The 24056-nt window shown below is 39.5% G+C and overlaps 1 protein-coding gene across 1 annotated transcript in view; it reads left to right on the top strand.

Annotated features, from left to right (window-relative positions):
- Positions 1 to 22087, top strand: part of FAAH2 (fatty acid amide hydrolase 2) — a 76351-nt gene extending 54264 nt beyond the window's left edge. Inside the window, 3 exon segments of the mRNA XM_059910384.1 lie at positions 19840 to 19927; positions 19929 to 19955; positions 21871 to 22087. Of these exon segments, the coding sequence (XP_059766367.1) occupies positions 19840 to 19927; positions 19929 to 19955; positions 21871 to 22087 (332 nt within the window).
- The last annotated feature ends 1969 nt before the right edge of the window (positions 22088 to 24056 follow it).

The following is a 24056-nucleotide window of genomic DNA, read 5'->3' on the forward strand; positions in this document are numbered from 1 at the left end:
TCCTCCTCTTCAATTTTTTGCAAGAGTTTGAGAAGGATTTGCATTAATTCTACATTACATGTTTTGTAGAATTAGCCAATGAAGCTGTGTTGTCCTATGGCTTTTCTGTGTTGGGGGGATTTTCATTATGAATTCAGTCTCTACTCATTATTCATCTGCATAGATTTCTTATCTTATCCTGATTGAGTCTTGGTAGGTTGTGTGTCTCCAGGAATTTATCCCATTTCTTCTATCTAATCTGCTGGCATATAATTGTTAATAGTAGTCTTGTATGATGCTATATGGTTCTGTGGTATCAGTTTTAAACTCTATTCTTTCATTTAAATTTTATTTGAATTCTCTTTTTCTTAGTCTACCTAAATTTTTGTCCTTTGTTTATCCCTTTCAAAACCAGCTCTTAACTTTGTTGATTAATTCTGTTGTTTTTATGGTCTCTATTTCATTTATTTATGCTTTTATATTTAATATTTCCTTCTCTCTGCTAACTTTGAGTTAATTTCTTTTTTTTTCCTTGAGGTTTAAAGTTAAGTTGATTATTTGAGATCATTCTTTATTTGTAATATATGCTTTGATTGCTATAAACATTCCTCTCAGAACTGCTTTGGCAACATATCCTAGGATTTGATATGTTGTATTTCTATTTTTATTTTATTCTTTTGGAGTATAATTGCTTTACAATGTTGTGTTAGTTTCTGCTGTACAGTGAAGTGCATCAGATATAAGTATACATATGTCCCCCTCCTCTTGGACCGCCCCCACACCCTCATCCCACCCATCTAAGTCATCACAGAGCAGCAAGCTGAGTTCCCTGTGCTGTGCAGCAGGTTCCCAATAGTTATCTATATTACACATGGTAGTATATTTATGTCAAACCTAATCTCCCACTTCATCCCACTCTCCCTTCCCACCTCATGTCCACACATTCATTCTCTACATCTGCATTTCTATCCCTACCCTGTAAATATGTTCATCTGTACCATTTTGCTAGATTCCACATATATGCATTAATATAGGATATTTGTTTTCTCCTTCTGACATACTTCACTCTGTATGACAGACTCTAGGTCCATCCACATCTCTACAAATGACCCAATTACATTTCTTTTCATGGCTGAGTAATATTCCATTATATATAGGTACCACACCTTCTTTACCCATTCATGTGTCAAAGAACATTTATGTGGTTTCCATGTCCTGGCTTTCTTAAATAGTGCTGCAATGAACATTGGGGTACATGTGTCTTTTTAAATTATGGTTTTCTCAGGGTATATGCCCAGGAGTGGGATTGCTGGGTCATATGGTAGTTCTATTTTTAGGTTTTTAAGGAACCTCCATACTGTTCTCCACAGTGGCTCTATCAATTTACATTGCCATCAACAGTGCAAGAGGGTACCCGTTTCTCCAAACCCTCTCCAGCATTTATTGTTTTGTAGGTTTTTTGATGATGGCCACTTTGACCAGTGGGAGGTGATACCTCATTGTGGGTTTTTTTTTTAATTAATAAATTAATTTTTTAATTTTTAAAAAATTTTTAAAAAATAAAAAAAAAGCTGAGTCTCCTGTGCATCGACTTCAACAAGAACCTGAACGGGGACGTGACCTTCCTGCCATTCACGTGCGAGGAGCTGGCTGTGTGTGGGCCCCGCGGGGTAGTCGAGAGGCGTCCGTGTGCCCTGCCCCCGGGAGGGCCTTCTTCTCCTGAAGCACTCAGAGTGTTTGGGTCCCAAGGTTCTGGATCCATCCTAGGGGAAGACGGCGGTCTGTCTACCAAGATTCTGACCCGAAGGAGGTTGTCCCTTGAGACCCAGCCCCGCCCCTGCTCTCTGTGATATTTCTTTATTTTTTTTTAAACATCTTTATTGAAGTATAATTGCTTTACAATGGTGTGTTAGTTTCTGCTTTACAAAAAAGTGAATCAGTTATACATATACATATGTTCCCATTTCTCTTCCCTCTTGCATCTCCCTCCCTCCCACCCTCCCCACCCCACCCCTCTAGGTGGTCACAAAGCACCAAGTTGATCTCCCTGTGCTATGCGGCTGCTTCCCACTAGCTATCTATTTTACATTTGGTAGTGTATATATGCCCATGACACTCTCTCACCCTGTCACATCTCACCCCTCCCCCTCCCCATATCCTCAAGTCCATTCTCTAGTAGGTCTGTGTCTTTATTCCTGTCTTGCCACTAGGTTCTTCATGGCCTTCTTTTTCCCCTTAGATTCCATATATATGTGTTAGCATACTGTATTTGTTTTTCTCTTTCTGACTTACTTCACTCTGTATGACAGACTCTAACTCCATCCACCTCATTACAAATACCTCCATTTCATTTCTTTTTATGGCTGAGTAATATTCCATTGTATATATGTGCCACATCTTCGTTATCCATTCATCCGATGATGGACACGTAGGTTGCTTCCATGTCCTGGCTATTGTAAATAAAGATGCAATGAACATTTTGGTACATGACTCTTTTTGAACTATGGTTTTCTCAGGGTATATGCCAAGTAGTGGGATTGCTGGGTCATATGGTAGTTCTATTTGTAGTTTTTTAAGGAACCTCCATACTGTTCTCCATAGTGGCTGTATCAATTTACATTCCCACCAGCAGTGCAAGAGGGTTCCCTTTCCTCCACACCCTCTCCAGCATTTATTGTTTCCAGATTTTTTGATGATGGCCATTCTGACCAGTGTGAGATGATATCTCATTGTAGTTTTGATTTGCATTTCTCTAATGATTAATGATGTTGAGCATTCTTTCATGTGTCTGTTGGCAATCTGTATACCTTCTTTGGAGAAATGTCTATTTAGGTCTTCTGCCCATTTTTGGATTGGGTTGTTCGTTTTTTTGTTATTGAGCTGCATGAGCTGCTTGTAAATCTTGGAGATTAATCCTTTGTCAGTTGCTTCATTTGCAAATATTTTCTCCCATTCTGAGGGTTGTCTTTTGGTCTTGTTTATGGTTTCCTTTGCTGTGCAAAAGCTTTTAAGTTTCATTAGGTCCCATTTGTTTATTTGTGTTCTTATTTCCATTTCTCTAGGAGCTGGGTCAAAAAGAATCTTGCTGTGATTTAAGTCATAGAGTGTTCTGCCTATGTTTTACTCTAAGAGTTTGATAGTGTCTGCCCTTACACTTAGGTCTTTAATCCATTTTGAGTTTATTTTTGTGCATGGTGTCACGGAGTGTTCTAATTTCATACTTTTACATGTAGCTGTCCAATTTTCCAAGCACCACTTATTGAAGAGGCTGTCTTTTCTCCACTGTATATGCTTGCCTCCTTTATCAAAGATAAGGTGAACATATATGCGTGGGTTTATCTCTGGGCTTTCTATCCTGTTCCTTTGATCTATATTTCAGTTTTTGTGCCAGTACCAAACTGTGTTGATTACTGTAGCTTTGTAATATAGTCTGAAGTCAGGGAGCCTGATTGCTCCAGCTCCATTTTTCATTCTCAAGATTGCTTTGGCTATTCGGGGTCTTTTGTGTTTCCATACAAATTGTGAATTTTTTTGTTCTACTTCTGTGAAAAATGCCAGTGGTAGTTTGATAGGGATTGCATTGAATCTGTAGATTGCTATGGGTAGTAGAGTCATTTTCACAATGTTGATTCTTCCAATCCAAGAACATGGTATATCTCTCCATCTATTTGTATCATCTTTAATTTCTTTCATCAGTGTCTTATAATTTTCTGCATACAGGTCTTTTGTCTCCTTAGGTAGGTTTATTCCTAGATACTTTATTCTTTTTGTTGAAATGGTAAATGGGAGTGTTTTCTTAATTTCACTTTCAGATTTTTCGTCATCAGTGTATAGAAATGCAAGAGATTTCTGTGCATTAATTTTGTATCCTGCTACTTTACCAAATTCATTGATTAGCTCTAGTAGTTTTCTGGTAGCATCTTTAGGATTCTCTATGTATAATATCATGTCATCTGCAAACAGTGACAGCTTTACTTCTTCTTTTCCGATTTGGATTCCTTTTATTTCTTTTTCTTCTCTGATTGCTGTGGCTAACACTACCAAAACTATGTTGAATAATAGTGGTGAGAGTGGGCAACCTTGTCTTGTTCCTGATCTTAGTGGAAATGGTTTCAGTTTTTCACCATTGAGGAAAATGTTGGCTGTGGGTTTGAAATATATGGCCTTTACTATGTTGAGGAAAGTTCCCACTATATGTACTTTCTGCAGGGTTTTTATCATAAATGGGTGTTGAATTTTGTCGAAAGCTTTCTCTGCATCTATTGAGATGATCATATAGTTTTTCTCCTTCAGTTTGTTAATATGGTGTATCACATTGATTGATTTGCGTATATTGAAGAATCCTTGCATTCCTGGGATAAAACCCACTTGATCATCGTGTATGATCCTTTTAATGTGCTGTTGGATTCTGTTTGCTAGTATTTTGTTGAGGATTTTTGCATCTATGTTCATCAGTGATATTGGCCTGTAGTTTTCTTTCTTTGTGACATCTTTGTCTGGTTTTGGTATCAGGGTGATGGTGGCCTTCTAGAATGAGTTTGGGAGTGTTCCTCTCTCTGCAATATTTTGGAAGAGTTTGAGAAGGATAGGTGTTAGCTCTTCTCTAAATGTTTGATAGAATTCACCTGTGAAGCCATCTGGTCCTGGGCTTTTGTTTGTTGGAAGGTTTTTAATCACAGTTTCAATTTCAGTGCTTGTGATTGGTCTGTTCATATTTTCTATTTCTTCCTGGTTCAGTCTCGGCACGTTGTGCATTTCTAAGAATCTGTCCATTTCTTCCAGGTTGTCCATTTTATTAGCATAGAGTTTCTAGTAGTAATCTCTCATGATTGTTTGTATTTCTGCAGTGTCAGTGGTTACTTCTCCTTTTTCATTTCTAATTCTATTGATTTGAGTCTTCTCCCTTTTTCTATTGATGAGTCTGGCTAATGGTTTATCAATTTTGTTTATCTTCTCAAAGAACCAGCTTTTAGTTTCATTGATCTTTGCTATTGTTTCCTTCATTTCTTTTTCATTTATTTCTGATCTGATCTTTATGATTTCTTTCCTTATGCTAGCTTTGGGGTTTTTTTGTTCTTCTTTCTCTAATTGCTTCAGGTGCAACGTTAGGTTGTTTATACGAGATGTTTCCTGTTTCTTGAGGTAGGCTTGTATTGCTATAAACTTCCCTCTTAGCACTGCTTTTGCTGCGTCCCATAGGTTTTGGGTCGTCGTGTCTCCATTGCCATTTGTTTCTAGGTATTTTTTGATTTCCCCTTTGATTTCTTCAGTGATCACTTCCTTATTAAACAGTGTATTGTGTAGCCTCCATGTGTTTGTATTTTTTACAGATCTTTTCCTGTAATTGATATCTAGTCTCATAGTGTTGTGGTCGGAAAAGATACTTGATACGATTTCAATTTTCTTAAATTAACCAAGGTTTGACTTGTGACCCAAGATATGATCTATCCTGGAGAATGTTCCATGAGCACTTGAGAAAAATGTGTATTCTGTTGTGTTTGGGTGGAATGTCCTATAAATATCAATTAAGTTCATCTTGTTTAATGTATCTTTTAACGCTTGTGTTTCCTTTTTTATTTTCATTTGGGATGATATGTCCATTGGTGAAAGTGGGGTGTTAAAGTCCCCTACTATGATTGTGTTGCTGTCGATTTCCCCTTTTATGGCTGTTAGTATTTGCCTTATGTATTGAGGTGCTCCTATGTTGGGTGCATAAATATTTACAATTGTTATACCTTCCTCTTGGATCAATCCCTTGATCATTATATAGTGTCCTTCTTTGTCTCTTGTAATAGACTTTATTTTACAGTCTATTTTGTCTGATATGAGAATTGCTACTCCAGCTTTCTTTTGATTTCCATTTGCATGGAATATCTTTTTCCATCCCCTCACTTTCAGTCTGTATGTGTCTCTAGGTCTGAAGTGGGTCTCTTGTAGACAGCATATATATGGGTCTTGTTTTTGTATCCATTCAGCCAGCTTGTGTCTTTCGGTGGGAGCATTTAATCCATTTACATTGAAGGTAATTATCGATATGTATGTTCCTATTCCCATTTTCTTAAATGTTTTCAGTTTGTCATTGTAGGTGTTTTCTTTCTCTTGTGTTTTTGCCTAGAGAAGTTCCTTTAGCATTTGTTGTAAAGCTGGTTTGGTGGTGCTGAACTCTCTCAGCTTTTGCTTGTCTGTAAAGGTTTTAATTTCTCCATCAAATCTGAATGAGATCCTTGCTGGGTAGATTAATCTTGGTTGTAGGTTTTTCTCCTTCATCACTTTAAGTATATCCTGCCACTCCCTTCTGGCTTGCAGAGTTTCTGCTGAAAGATCAGATGTTAACCTTATGGGGATTCCCTTGTGTGTTATTTGTTGTTTTTCCCTTTCTGCTTTTAATATGTTTTCTTTATATTTAATTTTTGACAGTTTGATTAATATGTGTCTTGGCGTGTTTCTCCTTGGATTTATCCTGTATGGGACTCTCTGTGCTTCCAGGATTTGATTAACTATTTCCTTTCCCATATTAGGGAAGTTTTCAACTATAATCTCTTCAAATATTTTCTCAGTCCCTTTCTTTTTCTCTTCTTCTTCTGGGACCCCTATAATTCGAATGTTGGTGTGTTTAATGTTGTCCCAGAGGTCTCTGAGACTGTCCTCAGTTCTTTTCATTCTTTTTTCTTTACCTTGCTCTGCAGTAGTTATTTCCACCATTTTATTTTCCAGGTCACTTATCCGTTCTTCTGCCTCAGTTATTCTGCTATTGATCCCATCTAGAGTATTTTTAATTTCATTTTTTGTGTTTTTCATCGTTGCTTGGTTTTTCTTTAGTTCTTCTACGTCCTTGTTAAATGTTTCTTGCATTTTGTCTATTCTATTTCCAAGATTTTGGATCATCCTTACTATCATTATTCTGAACTCTTTTTCAGGTAGACTACCTATTTCCTCTTCATTTGTTAGGTCTGGTGTGTTTTGACCCTGCTCCTTCATCTGCTGTGTGTTTTTCTGTCTTCTCATTTTGCTTATCTTACTGTGTTTGGGGTCTCCTTTTTGCAGGCTGCAGGTTCTTAGTTCCTGTTGTTTTTGGTATCTGTTCCCAGTGGCTAAGGTTGGTTCAGTGGGTTGTGTAGGCTTCCTGGTGGAGGGGACTAGTGCCTGTGTTCTGGTGGATGAGGCTGGATCTTGTTTTGCTGGTGGGCAGGTCCACGTCTGGGGGTGTACTTTGTGGTGTCTTTGGCTTTATTATGGTTTTAGGCAGCCTCTCTGCTAATGGATGGGGCTGTGTTCCTGTCTTGCTAGTTGTTTGGCATAGGGTGTCCAGCACGGTAGCTTTCTGGTCATTGAGTGAAGCTGGGTCTTGATGTTGAGATGTAGATCTCTGAGAGATTTTCGCCGTTTGGTATTATGTGGAGCTGGGAGGTCTCTTGTGGACCAGTGTCCTGAAGTTGGCTCTTCCACCTCAGAGGCACAGCCCTGATGCCTGGCTGGAGCACCAAGAGCCTTTCATCCACACAGCTCAGAGTAAAAGGGAGAAAAAAATAGATAGAAAGAAAGAAAAAAAGAGGATAAAATATAGTGAAGTAAAATAAAGCTATTATAAAGCAAAGCTATACTGACAAAATCTCACCCAGAAGCATATACATATACACTCACAAAAAAAGGCAAAGGGGAAAAATTAATATATCCTGCTCCCAAAGTCCACCTCCTCAATTTGGGATGATTCATTGTCTATTCAGGTATTCAACAGATGCAGGTGCATCAAGTTGTTTGTGGAGTTTTAATCCACTGTTTCTGAGGCTGCTGGGAGAGATTTCCCTTTCTCTTCTTTGTTCGCACAGCTCCCGGGGTTCAGCTTTGGATTTGGACCCGCCTCTGCATTTAGGTCGCCTGAGAGCCGTTGTTCCCTGCCCAGACAGAATGGGGTTAAAGGAGCAGCTGCTTCGGGGGCTCTGGCTCACTGAGGCCGGGGGGAGGGAGAGGTACAGATGTGGGGCCAGCCTGCGGTGGCAGAGGCTGGCGTGACGTTGCAGCAGCCTGAGGCGCACCGTGCGTTCTCCCGGGGAAGTTGTCCCCGGATCACAGGAGCCTGACCGTGGCAGGCTACACCGGCTCCCGGGAGGGGCGGTGTGGAGAGTGACCTGTGCTCGCACACAGGCTTTTTGGTGGCGGCAGCAGCAGCCTTAGCATCTCATGCCCGTCTCTGGGGCCCGCGCTGATTGCCGTGGCTTGCGCCCGTCTCTGTAGTTCATTTTGGCGGCGCTCTGAATCCCCTCTCCTTGCGCGCCACGAAACAAAGAGGCAAGAAATAGTCTCTTGCCTCTTAGGTAGCTGCAAACTTTTTCCCGGACTCCCTCCCAGCCAGCTGTGGTGCGCTAACCCCTTCAGGCTGTGTTCATGCTGCCAACCCCAGTCCTCTCCCTGCGATCTGACCGAAGCCTGAGCGTCAGCTCCCAGCCCCCGCCCACCCCGGCGGGTGAGCAGACAAGCCTCTCGTGCTGTTGAGTGCTGCTCGGCGCCAATCCTCTGTGCTGGAATCTCTCTTCTTTTCCCTCTGCGCCCCTGTTGCTGTGGTGTCCGGGCTGATAGCCGCGGCTTGCGCCCATCTCTGGAGCTCGTTTAGGCGGCGCTCTGAATCCCCTCTCCTCGCGCACCAGGAAACAAAGAGGGAAGAAAAAGTCTCTTGCCTCTTTGGCAGCTGCAGAGTTTTCCCCAGACTCCCTCCCGGCTAGCTGTGGTGTGCTAACCCCTTCAGGCTGTGTTCATGCCGCCAACCCCAGTCCTCTCCCTGCGAGCCGACTGAAGCCTGAGCCTCAGCTCCCAGCCCCCGCCCACCCCGGCGGGTGAGCAGGCAAGCCTCTCGGGCTGGTGAGTGCTGCTCGGCCGAGCCTCTTTGCGGGAGCCTCTCTGCTTTGCCCTCCGCACCCCTGTGGCTGTGTTCTCCTCCGTGGCTCCGAAGCTTCCCCCATCTACCACCCTCTGTCTCTGCACATGAAGGGGCTTCCTAGTGTGTGGAAACCTTTCCTCCTTCACAGCTCCCTCCCACTGGTGCAGGTCCCATCCCTATTCTTTTGTCTCTGTTATTTCTTTTTTCTTTTGCCCTACCAAAGTACGTGGGGAGTTTCTTGCTTTTGGGAGGTCTGACGTTTTCTGCCAGTGTTCAGTGGGTGTTCTGTAGGAGCAGTTCCATGTGTAGATGTATTTGTAATGTATCTGTGGGAAGGAAGGTGATCTCCGCATCTTACTCTTCCGCCATCTTCTCCTCCTCTCATTGTGGTTTTGATTTGCATTTCTCTAAAGATTAGCAATGTTGATCATCTTTTCATGTGTTTGTTAACCATCTGTGTGTCTTCTTTGGAGAAATGTCTATTTGGGTCTTTTGCCCATTTTTGGATTTTTTCTTCTTTTTTTGATATTGAGCTGCAGGAGCTGTTTGTATATTTTGGAAAGTAATACTTTGTCCGTTGGTTCATTTGCAAATATTTTCTCCCATTCTGAGGGTTGTCTTTTCGTCTTGCTTATGGTTTCCTTTGCAGTGCAAAAGCTTTTAAGTTTAATTAGGTCTCATTTGCTTATTTTTGTTTTTATTTTCATTACTCCAGGAGGTGGGTCATAAAAAATCTTGCTGTGATTTATGTCAAAGAGTGTTCTTCCTATGTTTTCCTCTATGAGTTTTATAGTGTCCAGTCTTACAGTTAGGTCTTTAATCCATTTTGAGGTTATTTTTGTGTATGGTGTTAGGAAGTGTTCTAGTTTCATTCTTTTACATGTAGCTGTCCATTTTTCCCAGCACCATTTATCGAAGAAACTGTGTTTTCTCCATTGTATATTCTTGCATCATTTGTCATAGATTAGGTGGCCATAGGTGCGTAAGTTTATCTCTGGGCTTTCTACCCTGTACCATTGATCTATATTTCTGTTTTTTGCCAGTACCATAGTGTCTTGATTACTGTAGTTTTGTAGTATAGTCTGTAGTTGGGGAGCCTGATTCCTCCAGGTCCATTTTTTTTTCACAATATTGTTTTGGCTATTCGGTGTCTTTTGTGTCTACATAAATTGTAAAATTTTTTGTTCTAATTCTGTGAAAAAGGCCACCAGTAATTTGAAAGTGATTGCAGTTAACCTGTAGATTGCTTTGGGTAGTATAGTCATTTTCACAATATTGATTCTTCCAGTCAAGGAGCATGGTATATCTCTCCATCTGTTTGTGTCATCTTTGATTTCTTTCATCAGTGTTTTATAGTTTTCTGAGTACAGGTTTTTTGCCTTCTTAGGTATGTTCATTCTTAGGTATTTTATTCATTTTGTTGTGATGGTAAATGGAACTGTTTCCTTAATTTCTCTTTCTGATCTTTTTTTGTTAGTGCATAGAAATGCAAGAGATTTCTATGCATTAATTTTGTATCCTGCAACCTTACCAAATTCATTGATTAATTCTGGTAGTTTTCTGGTGGCACCATTAGGATTTTCTATGCATAGTATCATGTCATCTGCAATCAGTTTCAGTTCTTCTTTTCCAATCTGTATTCCTTTTATTTCTTTTTCTTCTCTGATTGCCATGGCTAGGACTTTCAATACTATGTTGAATAATAGTGGTGAGAGTGGACATCCTTTTCTTGTTCTTGATCTTAGAGGAAATGCTTTCAGTTTTTCACAATTGAGAATGATGTTTGCTGTGGGTTTATAGTATATGGCATTTGTTATGTTGACATAGGTTCCCTCCATGCCCATTTCTGGAGTTTTTCTTTTTTATCATAAATGGTGTTGAATTTTGTCAGAAGCTTATTCTGCATCTATTGAGATGATCATATGGTTTATATTCCTTAATTTGTTAATATGGTGTATCACATTGATTGTTTTGCATATATTGAAGTATCCTTGCATCCCTGGGATAAATCCCACTTGATCATGGTGTATGATCCTTGTAATGTGCTGTTGGATTCTGTTTGCTATTATTTTGTTGAGGATTTTTGTGTCTGTGTTCATCAGTGATATTGGCCTGTAATTGTGTGTGTGTGTGTGTGTTATCTTTGTTTTGGTATCAGAGTAATTGTGGCCTCATAGAATGAGGTTGGGAGTGTTCCTCCCTCTGCAATTTTTCAGAAATGTTTGAGAAGGATAGCTCTTCTCTAAATGTTTGATAGGATTCACCTGTGTAGCCATCTGGTCCTGGACTTTTGTTTGTTGGAAGATTTGCAATCACAGTTTCAATTTCATTATTTGTGATTGGTATGTTCATATTTTCTATTTCTTCCTGTTTCAGTCTTGTTTTATTGTACTTTTCTAAGAATTTGTCCATTTCTTCCAGGCTGTCCATTTTCTTGGCATATAGTGGCTTGTAGTAGTCTCTTATGATGGTTGGTATTCCTGTTGTGTCAGTTGTAACTTCTCCTTTTTCATTTTTAATTTTATTGACTCCAGCCCTCTCCCTTCTTTTGCTGATGAGTTTGGCAAACGGATTATCAATTTTATTTATCTTCTCAAACAACCAGTTTTTAGTTTCATTAATCTTTTCTATTGATTTCTTCATCACAATTTCATTTATTTCTGCTCTGATCTTTATGATTTCTTTCCTTCTACTAACTTTGGTTTTTTGTTGTTGTTGTTGTCTTTGTTGTTGTTCTTCTTTAGTTGCCTTACGTGTAAGGTTAGTTTGTGGATTTTTTATTTTTCTTGGTTCCTGAGGTAAGATTGTATTGCTATAAATTTCCCACTGAAAACTGCTTTTGCTGCATCCCATATGTTTTGGATCATCGTGCTTTCATTGTCATTTGTCTCTAGGTTTTTTGATTTCCTCTTTGATTTCTTCAGTGATCCATTGGTTGTTTAGTAGCATATTGTTTAGCCTCCACGTGTCTGTGTTTTTTACAGTTTTTTTCTTTTAGTAGATTTCTCATTTCATAACTTTCTGGTTGGAAAAGATGTGTGATATGATTTCAATTTTCTTCAATTTACCAAAGCTTGCTTTGTGGACCAGTGTGTGATCTATCCTGGAGAATAGTCCATTTACACTTGAGAAGAATGTGTATTCTGCTAATTTCGGATGGAATGTCCTATAGATATTAATTAACTCCCTCTGATCTAAAGTATCTTTAAAGGCCTGTGTTTCCTTATTGATTTCCTGTTGAGATGATTTGTCCATTGATATAAGTGGGGTGTTAAAATCACCCACTATTGTTGTGTTTGTTGATTTCTCTTTTTTTTGGCTGTTAGCCTTTGCCTTATATATTGAGGTGCTCCTATGTTGGGTGCATATATATTTACAATTGTTATATCTTCTTCTTGGAGCAATCCCTTGACCATTATGTTGTGTCCGTCTTTGTATCTTTTAACAGTCTTTATTTTAAAGTCTGTTTTGTCTGATATGAGTATTGTTACTTCAGCTTTCTTTTGATTTCCATTTGTATGGAATATCTTTTTCCATCCCCTCACTTTCACTCTGTATGTTTCCCTGGATCTGAAGTGCGTCTCCTGTAGACAGCATATATTCTGGTTTTATATCCATTCAGCCAGTCTTTGCTTTTGGTTGTAGCATTTAATCCATTTACATTTAAGGTAATTATCGATATGTATGTCCTTATTGCCATTTTGTTAATTTTGGGGGTTTGTATGTCGTTTTACTTCTCCTATTTGGTTCTATTCTTTTTTGGTTGATATCTATCTTTACTTTTGTGTTTGGAATGCTTTTTCTTTTTTGTGTGTATATCTATTGTAGTTTTTTGGTTTGCATTTCCCATGAGGTTTTGATATAGCTGTCTATATATGTATACAAGATTGTTTTAAGTTGCTGGTCTCTTCATTCCTAATGAATTTCCAATGACCTGTATTTGAACTCTCCTCTTCTCACAGGTTCTTGTTTGGATATCATACATGTGTGGATGATTTTCTACCTTTACTGTATGTTTGCCTTTACTGGTGGGCTTTCTCAGTCTTAATTTTCTTGTTTCTAGTTGTGGCCTTTGCTTTTCTACCTAGAAAAGTTCCTTTAGCATTTGTTGTAAAGCTGGTTTGGTGGTGCTGAACTCTCTTATCTTTTGCTTGTCTGTAAAGCTTTTTATTGCTCCATCGAATCTAACACCTTGTTGGGTATTCTTGGTTGTAGGTTTTCCCCTTTCATCACTTTTTATATATCATGCCACTCCCTTCTGGCCTGCAGTGTTTCTGCTGAAAAATCAGCTGATGACCTTATCAGGATTCCCTTTTATATTATTTGTTGCTTTCCTCTTGTTTCTTTTAATATTTTCTTTTTGTCTTTAATTTTTGTCAATTTGATTGCTATTTGTCTCAGCGTGTTCCTCCTTGGGTTTACCCTGTATATGACTCTCTGGGCTTCCTGGACTTGAGTGAGTGTTTCCTTCCACATGTTATGGAAGTTTTCAGTTATTATACCTTCAAATATTTTCTCAGGCCCTTCCTCTCTCTCTTCTCCTTCTGGACACCTGTAATGCAAATGTTGCTGTGTTTAATATTGTCCCAGATGTCTCTGAGGCTGTCCTCATTTCGTTTCATTTTTTTTCTTTGTTTTGTTCTGTAGCAGTGATTTTTACCAGTCTGTCTTTCAGCTCAGTTATTAGTTCTTCTGCCTCATTTATTCTTCTCTTGGTTCCTTCTAGTGTGTTTTTCATTTCAGTTGTATTATTCATCTCTGTTTTTTTGTTCTTTAAATTTTCTAGCTCTTTGTTAAACATTTCTTTTATTTTCCTTTTCTGTGTCTCCATGCTTTTTCTGATATCTTGGATCATCTTTTCTGTCATTATTCTGAAATCTTTTGCAGGCAGATTGCCTATCTCAACTTCACTTAGTTGTTCTTCTGGGGTTTTATCTTGTTCCTTTCTATGGAATATATTTCTCTGCTGTTTCATTTTGTGTAATTTTCTGTGTTTTTGTGCCCCATTCTGCAGGTTGAAGGATTATAATTCCTCTTGCTTCTGGTGTCTGCCCCCTGGTGGGTGAGGTTGGTCCAGGGACTTGTGCAGGTTCCCTGGTGGGAGGGACAGGTGCTTGCCCACTGTTATGTGGAGCTGGATTTTGTCCCTCTGGTGGGCAGGGCCTTGTCTAGTGGCATGTCTAGAGGTAGCTGTGTGCTCTGGATGCCTTTAGGCAGCCCGTCTTTTGATGGGTTGGGCTGTGTACCTACCCTCTTGGTTTTTTGGCGTGAGATTTCCCAGCAGTAGAGCCTGCAGGCCGTTGGTTGGAGCCAGGCCTTGGTGCCAAAATGAAGACCTCTGGGAGAACTCACACTGAGGAATATTCCCTAGGGCAGGGGTCCCCAATCCCTGGGCCATGGACTGGTAGTGTTCCATGGCTTGCTAGGAACTGGACTGCACAGCAGGTGGTGAGTGGTGGGCGAGTGAGCAAAGCTTCATCTGCTACTCTCCATCACTCTCATTATTGCCTGAACCATCCTCCCCCATTGCTTACATTACCACCTGAAGCATCCCCCGCCATCACTCACATCACCCCCTCCCTGTCCGTGGAAAAATTGTTTTCCACGAAACCAGTCCCTGGTGCCAAAATGGTTGGGGACCACTGCCTTAGGGGCTCCACCACCAGTGTCTTGCCTCTGTAGTGAGCCACAGCCAATCCCTGCTTCCCTGGGAAACCCTTTAAGACCCACAGATAGGTCTTGCACAGGGTCCTATGGAGTCACTGCTCTGTGGTGGGTCTCAGTGCACATGAAACCTTGTGCATGCCCTCTAAGATTGTAGTCTCTGTTTCCCCCAGTCCTGTTATGCTCCTACACTCAAACCCCATTGGTCTTCAAAGCCTAATGCTCTGAGGCTCCTTCTCCCAATGCCAGACCCTCAGGCTGGGGAGCCTGACATGGAGCTCAGGCCTCTCACGCCTGTGGGAAAACCTCTGTGATATAATTATTTTCCAGTTTATGGGTCTCCCACCCCTGGATATGGGATTTGATTATATTGAGAAAGCACCCCTCCTACCATCTCATTGTAGTTTCTTCTTTGTCTTTGGATGTAAAATATCTTTTTTGGTAGGCACCACATCTTTTTTGATTAATAGTTGTTCGGCAGTTGGTAGTGATTTTGATGTTTTCATGAGAGGAGTTGTGCTCAAGTCCTACTCTGTGATCTTGTCACCAATCTCCTGCCTGGTAAACTCTTAACTGCAAGCGCTTCTCAGAGAGAACTGCAGTCAAGCCACACTCTAGTGTGGAGCCTTAGTGGTGTACATCATGATGGGAATGGGTACAATTCAGTCAACCTACTGTCTACTGAGTAATTTGTAACTGAAATAAGTGCCATCACTGTTCAGATCTTGCTGCTGTGCTCCAGGTTGCCATCTCACATCACCTCCCTGATGCATGGGTGGCACCCTGTTCAACATCCTTTGGTTGCATCCCTCTTGGTGTTCAGGAAGCGAGTGTCCTAGGACCGTGCGCCCATACCTGGGGCTGCTCTTCAGTTCATCACCCATTTTTCTAGAAACGCTGCTGTTGCCCCAGTGAACTAACAAGGAGCATGGGGATCCGGGATAGTACCAACTTACCTCACGGTGTGTGCTCCTGGGTCTGAGAGTGCTCTACCTGTTGGTAGCTGCATCCCTTCTAGTGTTTTTTAAAATTTTTCATTTATTGTATTCTTCAGATCTATTTGGTTCTTCTTTATATTTTCTACTTGCTTTTTAGCACCTTCTATTTTCTTACTCTGTTTATCCATTCTTCTGAGTTCTTTGAACATCTTTATTATTGTTACCTTGAAGTATTTGTTGGGGTAGGTTGCTTATCTCCACTTCACTTAGTTTACCTCTCCTGGGGTTTTATGTTGTTTCTTCTTTTGGAGCATATTCCTCTGTTCCCTCATTTTGCCTAATTCTCTGTTTTTATTTCCATATATTTGTTAGGTTGGTCATATTTCCTGATCTTGGAGAAGTGTCTTTATGTAGGAGATATCCTATGGAGCCCAGAAGTGCACTCCCCTCTGGTGACTAGAGTTATATGCTCTAGGAGTGCCCTATATGTGGGCTACATGGTCTCTTCTGTTGTGATAGGCTGACTTCTATTGCATGCTGGTAGACATGGCTGGCTTTTGGTCTGGTTGGTTGCCAGGTCCTGCCAAGTGCTGAGTCTGCTGGTGTGCTGGGCCAGGTCCTGACACAGCTGGCTGCATGGTCTGTGGTATCCTATTCCTAATGCCAGCCCACTGGTGGATGAAGAAAAGTCACAAGGTGGCTGGCTGCAAACCCCTGTTGTGTCCCATGACTAGTACTGGTCCACTGGGGGACAGAGCCATGTTCCAGGGAGGCTGGTGGTGGGGCTGGGCTTCCTGAACATATGTCGACTTGCTGGTGGGTAGGGCCATGGCACAAATTGTCCTGGGGCTTGTTTCTGTCTGCTGATCTATGGGCCCAGTTCTTGACATGACTGACTGTTGAGTCTATGGTGTCCCAGAACTAGTGTTGGCCTGCTGCTGTGTGGGCCTTTATCCAGGGTACTGGTGCTGTTGCCTCCCCATTGGTGGGTGGAGCTGGATTCAGGGGACTCTGGCTGTGGCGCTTAGGTTTCCTGGATCTGATGTCAGCCCAATTATGTGCAGGGCTGGGTCCCAGTGACTGACTGTGGGTCCCCAGTTGTCCCAGGGATAATGCTGACCCACTGATGTTTGGCTATGTCCTGGGCCCTCTGGTGGACATATCTGGGTCCAGGGGTGACTGGAGACCCCAAGGGGTCCTATGGCAGCTGGCTTGCTCATGGCTGGCACCCCTGGTTAGCTGCTTAGTCAGGGGTGTCCCAGGACTGGGGCAGATTGGCTCATGGTCAGGGGTGTGTCCTGGTGCTAATAAGCTTGAGGGAGGATTCCAAAATGGCTCTTGCCAGCACCAAGTCTTACCCAAGTTCCTTTCAAATTATTGTTTCTGTCTTGAGTTCAGAGTCTGTGAGATTCTGTGTGCACTTTTTAAGAATGGAGCTTTTATTTCCTACAGCCCTCTGGCTCTCCTGAGAGTAATCCCCAGTGGCCTCAAAGGAAAACATTCTAGAGGGCTAGCCTTCACAGTGCAGCCCCCCTAGGCTGGGAATCACAATGTGGCTCTCAGACCCCTTGCTCATTGGGGAGAACCTCTATAATTGTGATTATCCTCCCCTTTGTGGGTCGCCTAACTGGGAACATGTGTCTTGACTATACTGTGTCTCTGCCCCTCCTACCCCTCTTATTATGGTTCTTTCTTTATATTTTTAGTTGTAGAAGATGTTTTCTGCTAGTGTTCAGATGTTTTTATCAATAGTTTCTCTTTAAATAGTTGTAATTTTGGTGTGTTAATGGGAGGAGCTGAGTTCAGTCTTCCTATTCTGCCATCTTGGCCACTCCTTTAAGAACCATGCTTCTTTAATGTCTTTTAATATTCTTATCTGCTTCCTTCTTTTTCCCCTTCATCCCCCCAGTCATGGAGCTTCTTCCTCAGAAATCTAGATGCTACTGGAGAGAAATAGGTTTCTCCAATTGCAACCTGCATAATTGTGAGAGCTGGGCAGTCACTCACCACTTGCTTTTAACCTCCTTTGCAGGAGAGGTTGCTTCATTTTACTTCCTCTGCTAGAGAGGTCATTGATGCTGCAACCAAAAGCCCAATCCCTTGCAGTGTTGGCTTGGGAGGGGGATTGCCTGGTGATTTCCTCCCTCTCCTCTGTCTCCAACTTTGTGTCTATCTTGTGTTGATTACATGCTGGAATCTACCCTCAGCCAGACCGGACTTGTCCAAATTCTGTCTTTCCTGTTGCTACTACTCAACTTTGCATTCTCCATATTTTTTCCCTCATCATGACGAATGGAGTGTGGTATGGGTTCTTTGATTCTCTTTGAGCCACAGTTCTTACTGAGGTCTCATTTGTTTATTGTCATATGCACAGGTGGCTACAAACCTTCTGTGTCCCCTGGTGTAATATGTAGAAGTAATTTTTTGGTTATGGATGTCCAATTAGTTGTTTTAAAAAGGGAGAGAGAAGAAAAATGACTTATGACACCCTGTTGCTGATGTTCTATGTGATATTTCTTAATCTTTTCTAGTTTTAACACCAACTCTGTGGACACCAAAAATTAATGTCACCCCAAGGATAAGTAAGAAAAAGCAAGATAAAATGTGTGAAGTAGGCTATAATTTGCATCTCCAATCAATTTAGTCTGCATTTATTATTTAACATATTCATGACCCTTTTCATCATTTCATTTTCCTTAATAATAAGACTTTTTCCTAAATAGTTTAAAATCTCAGATATATAATAAATTAACTTGCCTATCTCTTACTATGAATTTGTCTCATACAAGCAAAAATTAGAATTTTGAAAACTTACATCTACCACAATGAGCTTGGTAGCCTCACAGTACTTAAGGACTTTACTTAGAGATCAATAGTGATATAAATGAAGTTTTGTAATGTACAATGAATATTTATAGTGCATAATATATATTTTAGTGAACCAATGTTTTTCAGATGACCAATGCATGGTGTTACAAAATCATGAATGGGAAAAAGATTGACTCAGAATAGGAGACAGATCAATGAATTGTAGTGTAACAGAGTATGGAAATTCAGTGATAAAAATTTTAGATTCACCATTGTAAATATCCTATCAGAAGCCAGCATTTGTCTTGATTTGATCAACAAAGAATATGAAAAATTATCTATAAATGTTCTTAAAATATTTCTGCTTTTTTCAACTAATTATCTGTTTGAAGTTGATTTTTTTTGTATATTTCACACAAAATTACATATTGCAATGCAGAATGCAGAAGCAGATATAAGAGTCCATTTGTTTTTCTCTTAAACCAAATACTAAAGAGAATTGCAAAAATGTAAAAGAATGAGCTTCTCCTCACTAAATATAATGCATTTTTGTTTTAGAAAATATAGGGTTTTTTTAAAGAGAAACTTTAAAAAAAATATTTATTTACTTATTCATGTTTGGCTGTGTTGGGTTTTTGTTGGTGCGTGCGGGCTTTCTCTAGTTGCAGCAAGCGGGTGCTACTCTTCTTTGGGGTCTGCGGGCTTCTCATCACGGTGGCTTCTTTTGTTGTGGAGCACAGGCTGTAGAGCGCAGGCTCAGTAGTTGTGGCTCATGGGCTTAGTTGCTCCGCGGCATGTGGGATCTTCCTGGACCAGGGCTCGAACCCACGTCCCCTGCATTGGCAGGTGGATTCTTAACCACTGTTCCACAAGGGAAGCCCTGAAAATATAGTTATTTTTATTTAAATATGTTATTGTGTTAACATATAGTGGACTTACTAGTATTTTTAAACACATTATAAATAATTTAGTATAAATATTTTAGCGTCTTAGTTTCAATTTCTAATATGTGAAATATCTATATATTTAACTTGCATAAACAAAGGTTCTTTGGAGTCTTGAATAATTCTGAAGAGCATAAAATGATCCTGAAGCCAAAAAATTTGAGTCACTGGTTTAGTGATTAAGAGCATAGTCTGGGGAGCTAGTCTGCCACTTTGTAGTTATTTGATCTTAGGCAAGATACTTAATGTCTCTCTGCCTCTGTTGTCTCATCAAAAATAGGTATAACTAAGACTACCTATTTCATAAGGTTGTTATGAGAATTAAATGAGTTAATGTTTGTAAAGCTCCTAGAAGACTATCTGACACATAGTAAACACTATTAAATATTTTTTATATTAAATAATGAGGGCATGTATGAAACACATACAGATAGAATCATGCTTATTGGTGAAAACTGCAAACTTTTCTCCTAAGATCAGGAACAAAGAAAAGGTGTTTGCCTTTGCTGCTTCTATTCAATATTGTACTGGAGCTTCTAGCCTCCAGGCTTAAGACAGATTAAACATGATGAAAAACAACATTCAGGGATCATGTCTTATTTTGGACAGCTGACCTATGTGTTTAAACTTTCAGGTGTGGTCTCCAACAAGGGTCAGTTTCCCATGGCCAGGGGAGCCCAGGAGATGTTTATGTTCACTGGCCCAATGTGCCGCTATGCTGAGGGTTATGGCATGACCTGGGATGAAAAAGTATGTTTGCCTCTTTATTTCCTCTCTCTCCTGTCCAGACCTTCATTTTTCCCTTTGTTTATCAGAGACATAGTGGTAAACTTGCAGTCAACAACCAAAGAATTATTATGTATTTTATGAGATAGCTTTTGCATATGTGATTATCATGTTTCACAAATTAGAAAGATAGTTTGTAATAATATTTTACTGGGTAAAAATATTATGCAAAGAGAGTCTTTACTTTGGGATGAAAACAGTGGATTTTTTGTTGTTGTTCATTTGGCAATTTGAGTATAAAACTTAGCTCACTTTAAATTGAGCCTTTCTTGTTCTTCTGCCATCTATCTGTCACCACCAACATGTTTCCTAATCTCACCTAGGCCAATGACGCTGCTTGGAAATCTGTTTCCTTAGATAGCTCTTTATCACATTATCCACAGCAATGATATCAAAGTGTTTCCATTTCCATCACACCTGTGATCTCTTCATTTCCCGTTTTCCCTCAGAAAATGACGCCATGTTCTAACTCACCAAGAAAATGCAATCTGTGTGGAACAGCAGTTTCTTACTATCAAAGTTTTCTAAGTCCCCAGCCATCAATTCCTCTTTTTAGCCTCTTAGAGTGGAGAAAATGTCTTTCCTTTTTTGCTTTGGTATATAAATTTACCTATGCCTATAAGTCACACATACACTATACACAAACCTCTTCTCTCATATACATATGTATATACACACTTACACACACACTCAGTATATTTATATATACACACACACATATTTATACAGTGCTCCCCATTTGTTATTGAACATGCCTAAGTGTGTCCCATCTTAAAAAGATACACTTTTTCTTTTCTCAAATACACATTCCCTATTCACCTACAGCTACTACACTGTGTCTCTTTTTGTGCTCATTGCCAAATATCAGTTATTTATGATCATGAATTTAAATTTTCACACCACCTTCTCATTTCTCAACCCACTACATACCGGTTTCCATCACTGAAATTATTCTTGCCAAGGTCTCTGAACTTTCTCTCTTTTTTGCCAAAATTAATTACTACATTTCAATACTTATCTTATATGACCTCTTTGTAACTGGTGACACTTGACTACTCCTTCCTTCTTGAAACAATATGTACCCTTGGTTTTTGTGATTTACACTCTTTTGATATAACTCCTGTAACTATAGCTGTCCCTTTTCATCTCCCTGGGTGGCTTTTCTCTTCCTGCTTATCCCTTAAATATTGGTACTTTAGAGGGTTCTGCATTCTTTCCTCTTTTCTCTCTACCCACCCTCCCAGGATGACTCCATTTACACCTGCTATATAAATTGCCTCTCATACACAGAGGATACACAAATCTGTATCTCCAGCTTACTTTTCTCACCTAAGCTATATTCACTGGCATACTGGGCATCTCAGGGACCTGGAACTCAGTATGTCTAAAACTGATTTCATTCTTTTTCCTAGCCCAAGTAACCTGATTTGATATCTCTATTCTTCCCCAATTTCAGTGACTGGACTATGATCAATCCAATCACTAAAGCCTGATTTCCCTTCTCTATTACTCCTTACATCTAAACAACCACCAAGTCCAATGAAGACTACCTCCTAGATATTTCTCATATATTTTTATTTATCTTTATCACTATGGTTACAATTCTAGTTCAGGCTATAATAATTTCTCACCTGGACTACTACCACAACCTTCTGACTCGTCGCTTCATTTCCAATCTTGACCCATTTAAAACTGTTGTCTCTCTTGTAGCCAGAATAATATTCTTAAATGCAAATCTGAATTCTAAAGGTTAGCACTGTTTCTGGAACACGGTTCTAGGGAAAACCAAAATTCCATTAGATCTGAAACTCAGTTGTTAAGACTGAACCAATAAGCTTATATAATTTGTCGACATTATTTTCTTTTTAATCCTCCACAGGTTAAAACTCAATGGAAAGGTACATTTAAGGGATTTGAAATTTTACTAGATGGAACATAATGGAGGCTCATATTTAATGTCAAAAGTGGACCAATATCTCATTCTGGCTCAGAAGAAGGTAATTATAAAAAGAATATCTTTAATGCAATTCATTTTTAGTCAAAGAGATACCATTCTAACCCCATTCCTTCATTGCTTGCCAGATATTTATGTGTGAACATACAGAATTTAGGTGATCAGAGTAGTTGTACTAAGTAATTTTTGGTGTGATTTTTCGTAGTCATGTTAGATATTTTAATTGTTTTTTAATAATAAAAAGGAAGATTTTTGAAAGTAAAGTAAGATAAAGCAAAGAATGAAATTGCTCAGAGATAACTGCTACTAATATTTTGGCATATTTCTGTCCAGTCATTCTTCTATCCATATGTGTAGATGTAAATTTTACATGATGGAGATCATATTATGCATATAATAATTCTAATCTGCTTTTTATTTTTAAGTGCTTTTGTAATCAGATGAAATAAATTTTAAAAATTGCCTTTTAAAAGGAAAAGCTCATTTGAGAAAGAAGAGTAATAAGAGGAAGAGTTCTGTCAAATTCTAAAAATACCTTTTAAAAAACTACAGTAAAACAGCATGTGGCACCATTTAAAAATAACACAGATTATTATTTGGAAAAAAATATAATTGTATTACTCAGACCACATGACAATTCATGTAAAAGCTCTGACAGTAAGAATTGACAAAATGTCTTAAGGAAAGTCCTATAATCCCTAATTTAGAATCATCTCAATATACCAGAAACGACTAGTAAAAAATGATTTTAAAATACCTATGAATTAGCTGAAACATACATGCGAAACTTAGATGGAGACAGTTACAAACTTGAGTACAATAAAAGATGGCTTTACTATGTGAAGATGTCACTGTGTTATGGGATTTGAGGACCATGTTATAAATGTATACCTTATTTTAAATCTGCAGATTAAAATGTAATTCAAATAAAGACTCAAAGGATCTTTTTGTAGGTTTTTTTTAACCTTTATTGGAGTATAGTTGCCTTACAATGGTGTGTTAGTTTCTGCTCTGATTCACAAAGTGAATCAGTTATACATATACATATGTTCCCAAATTTCTTCCCTCTTGCATCTCCCTCCCTCCCACTCTCCCTATCCCACTACTGTAGGTGGTCACAAAGCACCGAGCTGGTCTCCCCATGCTATGCGGCTGCTTCCCACTAGCTATCTATTTTACGTTTGGTAGTGTGTATATGTCAAGGCCACTCTCTCACTTTGTCCCAGCTTAAACTTCCCCCTCTCCATAGCCTCAAGTCCATTCTCTAGTAGGTCTGTCTCTTTATTCCCCTCTTGCCCCTAGGTTCTTCATCACTTTTTTCCCCTTAGATTCCATATATATGTGATAGCATACAGTATTTGATTTTCTCTTTCTGACTTACTTCACTCTGTATGACAGACTCTACATCCATCCACCTCACTACAAATAACTCCATTTCATTTCTTTTTATGGCTGAATAATATTCCATTGTATGTATGTGCCACATCTTCTCTATCCATTCATCTGTTGATGGACACTTAGGTTGTTTCCATGTCCTGACTATTGTAAATAGAGCTGCAATGAATATTTCGGTACATGACTCTTTTTGAATTATGTTTTTCTCAGGGTACATGGCCAGTAGTAGGATTGCTGGGTCGTATGGTAGTTCTATTTTTAGTTTTTTAAGGAACCTCCATACTGTTCTCCATAGGGGCTGTATCAATATACATTCCCACCAACAGTGAAAGAGGGTTCCGTTTTCTCCACACCCTCTCCAGCATTTATTGTTTGTAGATTTTTGATGATGGCCATTCTGACCGGTGTGAGATGATATCTCATTGTAGTTTTGATTTGAATTTCCCCAATGATTAATGATGTTGAGCATTGTTTCATGTGTTTGTTGGCAATCTGTATATCTTCTTTGGGGAAATGTCTATTTAGGTCTTCAGCCCATTTTTGGATTGAGCTGTTTGTTCTTTTGATATTGAGCTGCATAAGCTGCTGGTAAATTTTGGATATTAATCCTTTGTCAGTTGCTTCATTTGCAAATATTTTCTCCCATTCTGAGGGTTGTCTTTTGGTCTTGTTTATGGTTTCCTTTGCTGTGCAAAAGCTTTTAAGTTTCATTAGGT

The sequence above is a fragment of the Balaenoptera ricei genome, chromosome X (assembly GCF_028023285.1).
Source record: "Balaenoptera ricei isolate mBalRic1 chromosome X, mBalRic1.hap2, whole genome shotgun sequence".
In the NCBI taxonomy this organism is placed as follows: Eukaryota; Metazoa; Chordata; class Mammalia; order Artiodactyla; family Balaenopteridae; genus Balaenoptera; species Balaenoptera ricei.